The sequence below is a fragment of the Genypterus blacodes genome, unplaced genomic scaffold (assembly GCF_046128005.1).
Source record: "Genypterus blacodes isolate CSIRO-AG114 ecotype Tasmania unplaced genomic scaffold, CSIRO-AGI_Gbla_v1 ptg000019l_1, whole genome shotgun sequence".
NCBI lineage: Eukaryota > Metazoa > Chordata > Actinopteri > Ophidiiformes > Ophidiidae > Genypterus > Genypterus blacodes.
In genome coordinates, this window is record NW_027466832.1 from 2302514 (window position 1) to 2319102 (window position 16589).

The 16589-nt window shown below is 42.6% G+C and overlaps 1 protein-coding gene across 1 annotated transcript; it reads left to right on the plus strand.

Moving 5' to 3' along the window:
- The first annotated feature begins 318 nt into the window (after window positions 1–318).
- LOC142991420 (uncharacterized) lies at window positions 319–15285 on the plus strand. Its single transcript, XM_076141553.1, has 5 exons — window positions 319–1824; window positions 4049–4218; window positions 6163–6307; window positions 7451–7756; window positions 15145–15285. The coding sequence occupies exons 1-5, from the start codon at window positions 319–321 to the stop codon at window positions 15283–15285; spliced, it is 2268 nt and encodes a 755-aa protein (XP_075997668.1).
- Window positions 15286–16589: the final 1304 nt, after the last annotated feature.

Genomic DNA, 16589 nt, shown 5'->3' on the forward strand with positions numbered 1-16589 from the left:
ACATAAACAGAATGTGTTATGATGACTAGAATTAGTGATTATAATCCCTGGCAATTACAACTTAATTTACCCTTCACTATCCGTAATTGTGTAATTAATTATTAAGTATTACATTATTAGTAGAATAAAAGTGATTTCAAATGTGTATACTATTTAACAATCGTGTTATCGCCACAATACTGTAGGCTTTTTGGAAGAGGCCGCCTCCGCTGCGCCGCCGCCGCTCCCTGCACGGCTGAAGGTCACTACACAAAAGGCTTTGCTGCGGTCCAATATAGCGCATGCGTGGAGCCAGAGGAGCGCTTCACAGACCGCAATATGGCGAGAATGCCTGCCAGCGGAGTCACGGAGCGAGAGCAGCTGAGCCACCCTGAGATGACGAGAGATGATCGTGAGGCTAAGGAGGAGATACATATCTCCGGGGAGGACGAGGGGTCCGACAGAGATGCTGTGGAGCTGGAGTGGGAGTCAGACAGTTGTGCTGTCGCAGAAACAGAAGCGGTCGTTATGCGGATTAGGAACCGAGCACTGGGGGACACGGAGGCGGACCCCCTCAGCAGCGGCATTCCTGTAAAGCTGGCGACTCACCTGGCGGGAGAAGTTCAGCGAACAGACCGGAACAGACTAAGCGAGAACACCCGCCTAGCTACCCGGTATGCGGTCAGAATCTTTAGGGAGTACCTCAGTGATAAAGCCCACAGTCCAGACTTTGAAACTCTGGACAAGGAGGCGCTATGCGCCATGCTGCGCTCATTTTACGCCGAGGCGCGCTCCAAAAGTGGACAGTTGTACAGCAAGTCGTCCCTCATCAGCATACGGAGCTCATTGAATCGGTTTCTGAACGAGCCGCCCTACTGCCGTACGTTGGACCTCACAAAGGACCCGGAGCTGCGCAGCGCCAACCTGACCCTGGCCGCGGTCATACGGAGGCTGGAGGAACAAGGTGCCGGTCCTGTAGTGCAGAAACAAGCGATCACGCGAGCGGATTTGCGAAAACTGTACGAGTCGTCTGTGTTCAATGTCGACACGCCGTTCGGACTACTCAACAAAGTCTGGTTCGAGACCTGCATGTATTTCTGCACTAGGGGCAGGGAGAACCAGCGTGAGTTAGAGGAGGACTCCTTCGGCCTGGCTGTGGACAAGGACCGCAGAAAGTTCGTGTATTTCAAAGCTATTGGTCCATATCACAAGTCTCGATCCGCCAACTGGACGAAAAAGCGATCGGACGCAGACGAAGACACCCTGCCGCAGATGTACGAGACGGGCACGGAGTTGTGTCCATACGCAAGCTTTGTCCAGTACGTGTCCAAGCGGAACCCGCTCTGCAGGGCGTTCTTTCAGCGTCCACGGGACCACAACTGTGCGAGCGACGTCACGTGGTACGAGAACAAAGCAATCGGCAAGAACCTGCTGGGCACAAGGATGCAGATGTTGTCGCGCGCGGCCAAGCTCTCGAAGACCTACACCAACCACTGCATCGGAGCAGTCTCCATAGCAACACTCAACAGTATCGTAGGCGCCGCAGGCTCCAAGTCGGCGAATGAGCTCTACCTTGCCTCGCAGTCCCACCTGCAGCTTGTGTCCCCGTATCTGCACCGGGTCATCGATGCAGCGGAGCCAAAGCTGCAAAGGACAACAATAACAACAAATGCAACATACGTAAGATCGTCAACAGTGACTAGGAGAGTTGGTGTCGAGCTGGAGTCTGGGGTGCCCTTGCTCAAGAAAGTGTGCGTTCGCCCCGTGACAGCACCTGGGCCCCCTGTGGAGTCCCTTATTCAGACACAGCCCACCGACCAGCCTCCGATCACCTTATCCACGCAGGTAGAGGTTAGAGTAGTTTGTGTGTACCAGCTGCGTAAATGCGTTACCGGCTGCAAAGCAAAGCGCAGCTGAGCTGTGCGCCAGCGGCCAGCGGCCAGCTTGAGTTCAGGATGAGTTCCAGCAAGGATCTATTGATAGTGAGTAGAGTAATGAAGGAGGCTCAGCCCACTGAAACTCACTTTTTCTCTCTGAATGTGGATATGAAGGTAGAGGACGCACATTACAGTGAGTATCAATATGGAGTCATTTAGACTTTGACTGTGATACTCTAGTGATTCTCAGGTGGTCTAGGTCCTTCTTTCACCCAAAACTGTATATGCAGCAGCACATTCACAACAAAGCACACGATTATGATCATGTGAAACTATAGAGGCACCATGAGTTTTGGACACACTCAGACACAAGCACACATACACATGGCTATGTGTGTGTGCTTGTGCTCCCGGCCAAACAGTGCAGCAAGAAATTATGTAATGATCAAGAAAAAAGTTTCACAATACCAAATGGTATTCATGGCTAAAAGTAGGCAGTAAATCACTGTGAATCACATTAAAACATTATGCATGTATTTCTTACACACACACACACACACACACACACACACACACACTTATTTCAGCTCTCCAGCTCCTCTATCAGCTGGATGTGCTCCTTCTCTGACAATGTGCCATTCTTCAGTATTTTATATAACTGAAATTCATTTTAAACTGTATGGGTTTTTTTTGCAATTAGTTTTTATTGAAGAAAACATTGTACATGACATTACGCATACAGTTGTAGGATATTTTGGAGATCATTTTTTATACAGAAAGAGGGAAAAGAGGAGAGAGAGAGAGAGAGAGAGAGAAGGGAGGCTGTATTATAACTACTATTGTTGTTGTTAAACTTTATAGTAGACCCTGAGGTAGAGTACTAGATTGGAATTGCAATGATGTCATAGGGTAAATACAGTTTTTTCAGGATGGTGTCAAACAGCAATGTAGGCTAATACAAATCGCATCATAGGTTGTGCTAGAGAGAAGAGAAGTGAACTGTATGTTAACAGTACTTAATTTCTAAAAAGCGCTAATATGTGACACACAAAAGAAACTAACAGCAACAAAATACAGCTGTGATGACATGACATGACGCTGGAGCGCGATGTGTGATGTGATGTCGTAGGTGCAACCTTTGCGGGATGACACCATTGCATCGTTCTACCAGTCACCGCACCAGTCATCACTAATTTTTTTTAAATTAGTTGGTGATAATATGTGAAATGACCATTATGCCTCTGGGTGAGAGTGACATTAAATATAACTTTTCAGAGATGCAGTTAGTAATAGAACCTAAGAAAACAACAGAGCAAAACAGTCTAGACCCAAGCCGAGCATAAGCTCAGAGGACTGCTGCTGCTGCTTGTCTGCTGCCTATTGGCTTGTTGTACAATGACTGCAATGCTTTGCTTCTTGCTCTGTACCTGCCAACACTACGTCATCTACAAGGCAATGTACACAGCTTGAGACCTTGTCAGGACAAAGTTCTGTCCAGCTGCCCGATGAGGACTCCCTGTAAACAAACAGCAGCTTGAAATGGAAAAGTTCCTAACAGAATTCATGTGTGGAACATAGCAGTTTATGTCAGGTTGAAATAATGAAGAATGGGATCGAACAGAAGAGTTGATCAAACTTTATTTTCCAAATTGACACATAATAATTAAACACATATTGCCAGGACAGATCTTGTAATAACTCAGCACTAAATAGTTGTGCAAGTAATAATGCACTCTGAGGTGCCCTGATACATGCAAATCATTCATCAATTTATGAGGATATGAGAAAACTTAAGTGTACATTATCCATTACATCATTATTAGCAATTAGCAATGGCAGTGACTGCAGGGGGGTACTTACGTTTGTAACTCCATCATGTAGGTGTGACATTGACTGTGTGTGCAGCTCAACGGAGAACAGCTCAGTATGGATACCAGCAAGGAAATGTTTAACATGACATGTCAATCAGACATTTGACTGTCAATACTATTTTCTCTCTCTCTCTCTCTCTCTTCTGCCTCTCTCTCTCTGTCTGTCTCTCTTGTCTCCCTCTCTCTCTCTCTCTCTCTCTCTCTCTCTCTCTCTCCCATTCTCTCTCTGTGTCTCTCTCTTTTCTCTCTTTTTTTCTGTGTGTGTGCGTGTGTGTGTGTGTGTGTATGTGTGTGTGTGTGTGTGTGTGTGCGCGCTATCAGGACAGCAGCAGTATGGCGAGTCAACAGCTGCTTTTTGTGTCTTCTCTGAGTTCCCCGGGGATCCCAACAGCAGCCCAGCTGACCAAAACCAATGCCCCTGTCCACATAGACGTAGGAGGACACATGTACACCAGCAATCTGGCCACCCTCACCAAGTACCCTGAGTCACGGTGAGGCAGCGAGAGGGAAATACAATGAGAACAGCAAACATCACCGAAGAGCATTAATTCAATGACAGACATGCTTGATAATAACAATACTGCTGTATTTTGAGTGTATTTTAGAATCTGTCCTGTGAGTTTATTTCTGTCTATAAGCGTCTATTTGCCTTAGCTGATAGAATTTGGTCTTGGGTATATTGCCATGGTTCACTGTCATGACATATCATTTTTTACTTTTTGATGTTGACGCGTCTGTAGTTGAAGGACTGATAGTGATAGGTCTGGTTTTCGTCTCTTATTTGATCCCAAACATAAAATGGTCATTGTCAGAACTCTTTGGAAAGTTGCCAACATGACGTGTCTGCTAATCAAAGCAATCAACTTCATCTCACTGAGTCACATTTTCAACCACCCACCTATTCAAACCATCAGCTGCTGCTTCACTGACTTCCATCTTTAACTACAGCACATGCAGAAGCCAACATCATGTGTTGTTGCCTGTGTATTGACTTTATATATTGACCTTTGACATCTTATCATAATAAGATAAGAAAAGAAAATGTGAGTATCACCTGGATGGAGGATGAGTCCAAAAATGACTCCGTGGGCTTGTGTTTTATATTTATTGAGAAAAATAACATGTGTTGAAGTCATGTGCAAGTTTAAGATTAATTAAATATGCAGATGACATTGCCTGCATATGCACATGTATTTAATGACAGAATCCTGAAATGCTTTAATGGCAGCCATCTTCTGCCTTCCTTAGGTGGAACTGACACCTTAGCAGATAGCCAACAATCTTCCCAGGGAACACAAGCAGATTGTTGAGGCTGTTAATTGACACATGGGTAAACTGTAAAAGTGAAAATACGAAGAAAATATATCTGCTATTGACAAAATATAATCTGCACAAACTTCATGCAACAAAATCCACATGTAGTGGATTAACTCAGTGCTATTTAACTTTAGTCTTTTAAGAATCAGGCAGAATTTTACATAAACTACCAAAATAAGACAATACTGCAAGGCTTTGTAGAAAGAAATGGAGCTTCAGCATCTCTCATTTGCTGTCTCAAACACTGATCAAACTGAAAGCACTACAGCAAGATCAAAGGACTCAACTTCGCCTAACAGAAAACAATACACTAAAACGCCACTAGGTGGCTACAATGTCCACAAACTGGGCAACAGCACAGCATTTTGTGCTGGTTTGGGATGCAAATATGACGCATTCTGCTCTTAAAAATATGTGTGTTATGTATCAAACAATCGCCTGGAAGCCCACTTTGAATATATGCTATGTGAGTCATTGCAAAGTGTGCTTCTCCAAGTGTCACTCAATTGATGGAGGTCATTTCGGTGCAAAATGTCTCCGCCCCCAACGAATAGGTGCAAATTAGGGAAGGTGTATTATGTTCTTGTGGCATGATGATCTATCAACTGCAGCAGAATTTGCAGCAAGATAGAGACATGTGATGGACACATACAGTATAAGTCTCAAAGACACAGAGAATCACAGTATTTCAACTCTCTGAAGAAGAAATTGTCAAAAGGTACAGATTAAGCAGTTCGGCAATAATTGCTGGAAGAACTAAAGATGATCTTGAACCCTAACCCATACAACATTCCTATTCCATCCCTGCAACAGTCAAGTTCCTTGCTACACTATCATGGATCTAGATAATTTCAAATGACAGTAGCGCCACCGCTGTAGGTATATCACAGTCCACATTTAGTCACACACACTGTCCCTGCTGCTAAACACACACAAAGTACTTAGGCACTGTATTGGACCAATCTTAACCCTCTGAGGACATGAAGACAGCATTTTCTAAAATAGCACAATAGGTAAAGCCAACTGGTTTTGAACAGAATACACAAACATACTTGAAACATGGTGTGCTGCTTTGATAACCTGAATATGAAACACTCTCTTTTTTTTGTCCCTCATAGGATCGGCCGTCTGTTTGATGGAACAGAGCCCATAGTGTTGGACAGTTTAAAGCAACACTACTTTATTGATCGTGATGGTCCCATGTTCCGCTACATACTTAACTTCCTCCGGACATCCATACTCCTCATCCCAGATGACTTCAAAGTGAGTGTTGGAATTATTGAGATTTTGGATGGAACACAGATAAATGAGTGTAAATGTCTGTCTTGTAGCTTCCATGTGGGTCAAATGACAAATGTGTCAAATGGTTATCAGAAAACCATTACCCCAGTAGAGCCCTTGTGTTTGTGTTTGTCTGTGTGTGACTGTGTGTGGGTGTTGGGGCCCTGTGTGCATAGGGCTACAAAACTGCATGCTTTTAAACAATCATGTTGTTAAAAATCAGCTGCTGAAGTGAGGGCTGAGCAGTATCCCACTGCTGACTGCTCTGAAACACCACTGTAACTGTTCTGTGACTTCTGGAGTGGACTTGCAATGACCACACACAATCAGAACAAGGGAAGCCGCATCCAGAAGCTTCACCCTGCCAAAATACTATATAAACTACAAGTATATCATCAGATGAAAGAAACAGGCTTGTTGAGCTCTCCATAGCTATGTTTGTGACAAAATGAAAAGGCAGTATCTAGTAAATAACTGCAAGAGGGAAGAGCGTTGCAAGAGAATGCAGCCTGTTTCATAGCTCACTGTAATGTTTCCAGTCATCTTTGCCTGTTAGCAAATATCTCAATAAAATATTGAGTGATCCCAGTGGAACTTTGTGGGCAGGTTGGACATAATCCTCGGAAGGAACCATTGCATTTTGGTACCACTTAAACTGATGAGGGCACTGTAATAACCACTTTTGTTTTGGTCTAAAACTTTTGAACTGTAAGTGACTGAATCCAAACTCCAGGTCTAGTCACATCTATTCATATATCTCATATGCCTAACTAGACTTTCCGCCAAGTTTTCCTGAATTGAATCTCCTCCTTCCAAACCATTTCAATCATATTTTGAGTCAGTTGTCAAAAACATTTCCTTATAGTCTTGGGCTGAAGAGGCCAAACTAGTCTTTGTCATGTACACAGCCACCTTGCCCATTGCAAAGCATTGTTCAGCACTGATGACTCTACTCATTATACATTGATGGCCTGTTTTTTACTTTGTGTCTGAGAATGTATGCATGTTAATGTGTAACTGTGTGTATTTCTACAAGTCTAAGGAATTTGCAATCTATGGCTTTGGTCCATATATGTTAGTCTTTGAACTTGTAAATGTGTGTGCTGTGTGTGCTTGTGTTTGCAGGAGTTCTCCTTGCTGTATGAGGAGGCCAGCTTCTTCCAGCTAGCTCCTCTAAAGGCCGAGCTGGAGCGCTGGAGGATAGAGCGTGAATGTGGAGCTATGTGTCAGGAGTGTGAGTGTGTTGTGGTTCTCGTGGCTCCAGAGGTCAGTGAGAGGATCCGCGTGAGTGCCACCCGGGTTGTGATTGATGAGGTTTTCCCAGAAGTCAGAAATATCTTGTACAATCCCCCAGATGCCAGCTGGAACCAGGACTCCACACATGTGATGTGCTTTCCACTTAACAGCTTCTGCTCCCTCAACTCTGTCCAGGTAGAACACATATTCTGGGCTTATTATAAAACACATCATGGCACATGCACAGTTTTCTTCGTCATACATTTATGGCTTATAGATAATAAAACAAAGAAAAATAAAATAGTAGTAGCGGTAGCCGTAATAGTAATAGATGCTTAAACAGACAAACATCACAAATATAGAAAATAGAATATAACATAGGACACTAAAATCAAAATCAGAATAAAAAGGTGCAAAATACTGTGAGATTAACTATGTGAGATTGATACAGTATAGTAAACAAGTTTGAGTGGGATCTGTGTCGTTATTTTGATCTAAAGTGTGCGAGTGTTATACTGTCAGCCACCAGTAGATGTCCATGCATTTGTTAGATCAAACAGCAGAGATTTTGAAGCGCTTGGTTAGTTTAAATGAATCAAAAACCACAGATGATAACACATCTCAATGTCAAGCAAGTGTGCTCTGTGCTTAAGTGATGATGTTGTATGTAATAAGAGTATCTGTTGGTATAACTTAAATAGCCATAGTGAGTCTGGAAACATTGTGTATTCTATGCAGATACTGAACAAATTGTGTGTGTGTTGTTTTGCTTTGTCTCTAGGAGGCAGACAGTGAGTGTTAGATTGACCAGCAGACAAGGGAGGATGAGTTTAGCTGCATTGACATGATACAAGTCTACTGTATATAACATGGAACATGGACATGGAAGCACAGTAGAATGTTATGGTTTCAAAACAACAATGAAAAAATAAATGAAATAATATAAATAAAGTGAAATGATAATAAATAACTAATAATAAACATGGCTAATGATATTGATACTAATAGCAGGACAGGGTCTTTATCTCCACAGGCCGCGCTTCCACAGCAACCTGTGAGACGAGCGAACACAGGAAACTCAGGGGAAGAAGTAGAGTTAGTGGAATGCAGTGTTATGGATATGCACAGATAGAGAGGGGAGGAGGAGAGAAGAGTTCAGTGCATCATGGGAAGTCCCCCAGCAGTCTGGGCCTATAGCAGCATAGCTAGGGGCCGGTCCAAGGCAAGCCTGGCTGGCCCTAACTATAAGCTTTATCAAAGACGAAAGTTTTAAGCCTACTCTTAAACGTAGAGAGGGTGTTGGCCCGCGGATCGAATCTGGGAGGTGGTTCCACAAGAGGGGAGCCTGATAACTGAAGGTTGTCCCTCCCATTCTGCTTTTGGAGATACTAGGAACCACAAGTAAGCCTGCAATCTGGGAGCGCAGCGTTCTAGGGGGGGTAATATGGTTTTATGACCTCTTTAAGGTAAGATGGAGCCTGACCATTAAGAGCTTTAAAAGTGAGCAGGAGGATTTTAAATTCTATTCTAAATTCTACTGGAAGCCAGTGCAGTGAAGTTTAAATTGGTGAAATATGACCCCTTTTCTTAGTTTTGGTCAGAACACGTGCAGCTGCATTCTGGACCAACTGGAGAGTCTTTAGGGACTTATTAGGGAAGCCTGATAATAATGAATAACAATAGTCCAGGCTACAGGTAACAAATGCATAAACAAGTTTTTCTGCATCATTCTGTGACAGAATGTGCCTGATTTTGGCAATGTTGCGTAAGTAAAAGAATGCTGTCCTTGAAATGTGTTTTATGTGGGCATTAAACGACAGATCCTGGTCAAAAATGACTCCTAGATTTCTTATGGTGGCTCTGGAGGCCAAGGCAACGTCATCCATGATGGCTATATCATTAGATATTATTTTTCTAAGGTGTTTAGGGCCAAGCACAATGTCCTCTGTTTTGTCAGAGTTAAGCAGTAGAAAATTACACGACATCCAGATCTTAATGTCCTTAAGGCATGCTTGTGCATGCATTGTGGTACATAGCCCGCTACTACAGAGAGATTGATTATATTATTATTATTATTATGATTATATTAAGTAGGGAAGTGCTAATTGAGGGAAAAACTTGCTTGAGCAGCCTGGTTGAAATTGGGTCTAGGACACGGGTTGATGACTTAGATGAGGAAATCATTGAAGATGAGGCAACACTTCAGGACTGCTTTGAAACAACTGACTGGCAGATGTTTGAAGATGCAGCAGACAGCAGCATCAATGAATACACAGACTCTGTTGTAGGCTATATATGTAAATGCATAGATGACGTCGTCCCAAAAAAAAAATCGTCTGCACCTACCCCAACCAGAAACCGCTGGTTGGCCGAGAAATTGGCTGCAAACTTAATGCGCGGACTACTGCCTTCAACTCAGGCACCCTGAGGCCTACAAAGCAGATACGACCTCCGGAAGTCCATCAGGGATGCCAAGAGAGAACAAAGGGACAAGGCAGAATCCAACTACTGTTTGGACCCCTGATGCTTGTGGAGCGGTTTACGCTGCATCACATTGTTCAGCAAACTGCATAGCTCCCAGACGATCTCAACACTGTCAATGCCTGTTCGAGGCAGCAAGTACAATGCCCCCCGTCTTCACCCTTTTCAAGGCATCCCCTATCGTTCCCGTCCTCAAGAAACCAGTGGTCTCCAGCCTGAACGAGTACCGCCCCATCGCACTGACATCAGTCATTATGAAGTGCTTCAAGCGACTGGTCAAAACCCACATCTGCTCCCCTCTCCCAGACACCTTGGACTCCTTTCAGTCTGCATACAGACCGAATAGGGCCATGGATGATGCCATCGCCATCGCTACACAAACTAATTCTAATGCTCTTAAAAGATTACAGCTCGGAATTCAACAATATTATTCCAACAATTCAACTGGATTAACAACTTCCTGACAGGCAGACCCCAGGTGGTGAGAATCGGCAGCCAGACCTCTTCTTTCTGGTCCTGAACACAGGCGCACCACCACTGTGTGCTCAGCCCCATGCTGTACTCTCTGTTTACTTATGACTGTACTGCGAAGCACAGCTTAAACGTCATCCTGAAGTTTGCTGACGACACAACCATCCTGGGCCCCCTTTACATGATTAGACTAATCATGTTAGTTGTTGTTGGAACACCAGCTTTCACGTCCTCTCTGTAGGCCCTACAGCGAGGAGGTGAAAGCTACAAAGCTGGTGTTCCAACAACAACCTCTCTCTCAACATCAGCAAAACGAGATGATCGTGGACTTCAGAAGACACCGGGGAGGTGGACATCGCCCAATCCACATCGGTGACGTTGAGTTTGAGAGGGTCAGCTGCTTTAAGTTCCTTGGGGTGCACATCACTGAGGACCTCTCCTGGACACTACACACACACACACTAGTTAAGAAGGCCTGCCAGTGGCTCTATTTCCTGAGAAGTTTGAGGAAGTTTGGCATGAACGCCAACATCCTCAATATCTTCTACAAGGGCACCATCCAGAGCTTGCTGAAAGGCTGCATCACAGTCTGGTACGGGAGCTGTTCTGCCCACAGCCGCAAATCACTAAAGAGAGTGGTGGAGGCAGTAGAGCACATCACTGGCAACAGTCTCCCAGCCATTCAGGACATTTATCTCCAGTGGTGCCTGCAGAAGGCACACAACATCCTTAAGGACCGCAGCCACCCAGCACACAGACTGTTCTCCCTGTTACAGTTGGGCAGACATTACAGGAGCATAGCTGCACGCACCACCAGACTGAAGGACAGTTTTTATCACCGGGCCATCAGGCTTATCAACTCTTGAACTAACACCACATACCCGATAACCTGCTGTCTGCACTTAAACATACTTTCTAGAACCATATTGCACCTTATTTTGTAAACACTTAATATAGTTCTTACTTTATGTTTACAGAGCGCACTGCCACATATTTTGTATGTCCCTCCTCATCATAAGCATTTCATTGTGAACCCTGCGTGAACTATACATATGATAAATAAACTTGAAACTGAATTGAAACTGAGATAATTTAGATCAATTAGAGAGAAACTATCAAAATATATTTCAGGTTTTAGATATGTGCGAAGATTCCTGTGATTAAGGATAAATCAGTGCCTACTGAGGGCAGGAGATGAGGAATTCTGTTTCTAATTGTTGTGATTTTATCCTCAAAGAAGCTCATTAAATCATTGCATCTAATATCTATGGGGATACAAGGGTCATTGGAGTTATGGCTCTTAGTCAGCCTGGCTAAAGTGCTGAAAAGAATCTTTGGGCTGTTTTTGTTCTCTTCAATCAGTGACAAGTAATAGGCAGCTCTGGCATTACATAGGGCCTTCCTATATACTCTGAGGCTGTCTTGCCAAATTCAGCGTGACTCTTCCTCTCTTGTGGGACGCTATATTCTCTCAAGTTTCTGTGATGTCTGTTTTAGTTCATGGGTTTGAGTGTTGTACCACGGAGCTGTCCTCTTGTTTGATTATGTTCTTTTTTTAAAGGGGCAATGGAGTCAAGAGTAATTTGCAGTGACCCTGCTGTACTATCAACACGATTATCCATCTGGAAGGGACTAAAATCAGAATAGGAATTGTTAATATATGAAATTGAGTTCAGCGATGATGAAATTGCTTCTTTAAATTTGGTGATAGCACTCTCAGACAGACATCTAGTGAAAGTATTTTGCTCCAGGGGTGTGTAGTCCAATAATATAAATTCGGAAATTATTTAGTAGTGATCAGAAAGAATAGTGTTATGTCAAAAAAAGTCTTTCAAATGAGTTGCAGTTAAGTTTTGGTCTAGGGTTCTTTATTAGGCCTGAATTGAAAATGGCTGTGACTCCACCTCCTCGGCTGGTGTCACGAGGAATGTGAGTATTGATATGATTGGGGGGAGTGGATTCATTTAAGCTGACGTAGTCCTCATGACCCAGCCAGGTTTCAGTAAGACAAAATAGTCAATATGGTAGTCGGGAATTAGCTCATTGATTAATAAAGCTTTAGATGACATAGATCTGATGTTTAAGAGCCCACATCTAATTATTTTATTTTGTTGAGCTATAGAAGAGGTTGGAATAACATTTGTTAGGTTTTCTTGTTTAACTCCTTTTTTAATGTATTGCCAAGTGTTTCTTGGCAATACATTTTATACCGTTGGAAAGCCTGTTTAGTCCCCTTTTAAATGGTTCCCCATTTGTAAGGAACATGCATTTTTGGGATGAGCAGCACAGCTGAGTATGTGGGTTGCGCTCATGAAAACTTTGCCAAATCTTCTCTGCCAATGCCAAACAGCTTATTCTGCTGTTGGTATTGACTCTTGTTTGGTGTTGTTTGGTGGATTGGATGATTGAAGTCTATCAGTAACAAGAAAGAAACAAGACATGTTGGCATTTTTACAATTTATTCATTTAACAAACAGTCAGGAGCTAAAGTAGCGTGTGGAAAAACCATATATAGCCACAACAGCCTGGCACCTCCTCCTCATGCTGGTCACCAGCCTGGTCACACACTGCTGATATCGAGATGAGATTCTACAACCAGTGAAAATCCCATATCTCCACAGTCTGGGACCGAACTCCATCCTCCAAGATGACAATGCTCACCCCCACAGAGCGGGGTTTATCAGAGACTGGTTGAGGAGTGGAATGCCATCCCACAGCAGTGTGTGACCAGGCTGGTGACCAGCATGAGGAGGAGGTGCCATGCTGTTGTGGCTATATATGGTTTTTCCACACGCTACTTTAGCTCCTGACTGTTTGTTAAATGAATAAATTGTAAAAATGCCAACATGTCTTGTTTCTTTCTTGTTACTGATAGACTTCAATCATCCAATCGCAAACCAAATGCATGTACCTTACAAATGGGGAACCATTTTAAAGGGGACTAAACAGGCTTTCCAACAGTATAAAATCTATTGCCAAGAAGCATTGTTACAACAGAGAAATAATCTATCAAACACAAATTTTCGAACTTTTTGTTCGATGTTTATGTGTATTTGGGTGGGGAATAGCTCTAATGGAAGCGCAGAGAACAGTGTAGGATTGCAGCTCTGCCTCCTGGTCTCAATTATGGGTTGTCATGGTTTAGGTTTACTTATAATAAGTTCATACAGCGCCAAATCACAACAAACGTTATCTCATGGCACTTTAGATACATATAATTTAAATGCCGTTGCATTCTGTTTCTGTTTATAAGTATGCGCGGCAGTAGCTCAGTCGGTAGGGATTCCGCTTGGGAACCGGAGGGTCGCCGATTCGAGCCCCGTATGGACCAAGTAAGTGGACTGGTAGCTGGTGAGCTGCCAGTTTGCCACCAGGGCACTGCCGAGGTGCCCCTGAGCAAGGCACTGAACCTTCAACTGCTCCAGGGCGCCGAATAATGGCTGCCCTGCAATAATTGGAAGTTGCTTTGGATAAAAGCGTCAGCTAAATGATTGTAATGTAATGTAATGGTTGCCTACAGAAGTTTGGACCTACATCACATAATAGTGTATATGCTGTAACTGTAATGGTAGATTGTAGTCTTTATGGCGAGAAACCACCCATCAAGTCGTGCCACCACAGTTCTGAAATTCTCATTCTTACGGTACATATAAGAACTGAACTGTTCGATTATAAACAATGAACATTATGTTGTGTTTACATGAAAGTGATTCTAGGGACATTCTGCTGATTTTCATTTGGCAAAATGAGAGCAGCACATTCCCTACTGGTCATTTATTTTTATTCTCCTGTCACATACTGTATTTACTCACATTTAAAATTGTATGCAATAAATGTAAATAAATTAATACATAGACAATAAACGCATCAATGATTAATAAATTACATGTACATGAGACACTGTGCATTTGGGTCATGTGACCAAAGATCAAACCAGGCATACTGCCACTGAAGTGTTATCATGCAATAATAATTGCAATGCAATTAATGTCATCCAAATCTGTGCTAAGAGGGCCTGATCCTGCCTTAGTTCAGCTATAGTAAACTGAGTGAGGAGAGTGTCCAGGTTAAGATTTGCAGGTCCACATAGAACTATAACATAACAACAAGTATTGCCAGTATAACAATGCAATGTAGATATGGAGTTCATCTTTGCCTCGTAGGAGTCATTAGTGGCGTTCAAAGCAACAGGAGGCTCTCCACCCAGAGGCGGAGTCAGAATCTCTTTGTTCACGCATTTCATTTGCTCTTTTCTTAAGGAAATCTCAGTAAGAAGTAACATAGGATTTCTTAAGGAGTGTGTGTGTCAGGCCAGTGAGGTTGAGGGTCAGACAGAAAGATGTGTGGCCTACTTTCAACAATTGTTTGTATCACTTTTCTGCAGTCATAAACAATTAATGAATCATCAGTTCTTCTTCTTCTCTAACAATCAAGATTTAAGAACTGAACTATAAAACAGTATTCCGTTAGCCATTTCATAGACTACTCATCATCTTATAAATGCTATATACAATAACTGATGTTCAACCAAATAACTGATCTAGAGTTCAGTCAAGCTTTTACTTGTTGCACAGGAATTAATCAGGAAAAGCTTATCTTTTTTTTACAACTGTTGTTTTGTTTGACTGCAGGTGCTGGAACGGTTACAGCAAAGAGGCTTTTGGATCACAGGTTCATGTGGCGGTGGCGTTGATTCTTCACAGTTTAGAGAATATATTCTGCAAAGGGTGGAGCAGGGCAACTGGCAGCCCTCTACCCCGATACGAATTTAAGAGGAACTCAACTGAACTGACACAGAAGCCTGTCCAAATCCCGAAGGAGTCTACTTTTACAGTGTATCCCACAGCTGTTCTCTGTACAGGTGTGGATACATTCATCAAGCTAAGAAGATAATTAATAACATGAAACAAAGGCAAGAAACTGGACACACACATTAATTTATCAAGTGGCATGAAAACATGAGTCAAACCTTTGGAATTTCCTGGATTTCCATTTGGGTTAAGATTGAGATTAGAGCTGTGGGGTGTAGAGGTGAATCATGTCAGTGGACAGCGTGACTCTGCTATTCTCTGTTCATACAGAACACTGACCTATTCAAAACCAATTTCAGAGGAAGATGGAAGCATGCAAGAATCCTGGATATATTGATGAAGTGAAGCAATTTTGTAATGAGGAATGGTGTGAAATTCCTTCATTCTGTTGTGCAAGTGTGATTGGCAAGTAAGTCTAGTTTTCACTGTCATACTTTTACCAGCATGGACTGAGAGGTTAACAATAGTCCATAAAGGCTTCAACTATTGGCATTTTGGCCATTATAAGGTCAAAGCTGTAATAGCTGCTGCATAGTGGACCTAGACTTTAGCCTATCTGCTTAACTTACAGCAGAATAATTCATTTCAGACATTCATACAGTATATTTTCAAAATAAAGAAGCATTGAGAATGCATATGTCACTTATCTGCACAATCTTTCCATTTTAACAATAGAAAATGCTGGGAAATCTTTAACCTGCACTTGGACGAAAATAGATTTTTGACTGATGGGCCATAATTTACCCAAGTTATACAAGTTATGATGTTACTTCAAATATTTGCTATATACTTGAAATATGTGTTATATGTGTATATAAGTGCTTTGGGAGGATACATACACACGTGTTTTATGAACCCAAACCAAAAACTAGCAGTTCTTCCTGTAGGTTTGAGATATATCTATTTTGACAAACACTAGTATCAAAACCCCACCTGTAAAATGTAAGTTTTGTAGCTTTCACATCATAAGGACGTTTTCTATGTGGTTGTAAATTCAAAAACACAATCTAACTGCTTGAAATGGAGGGAAAGCCAACTATCCTCCTAATCGGCGTAATCTTTCACAAAGACTTTTCCCATCCCATACCAAGTACATGGTAACATAGTCTTCAAACTTCCACATTGATACTCTTTATATTTTGCTTTTAAATTGACAATTAAACAGTGCTGTTGGACCCCCTGGAGGTCTCTACAGCAAACAAGTGGTGCTTGCACAACACAAACACAGAAGTAGAATGTAATGTAACTGAAACAATGGGAAGAAT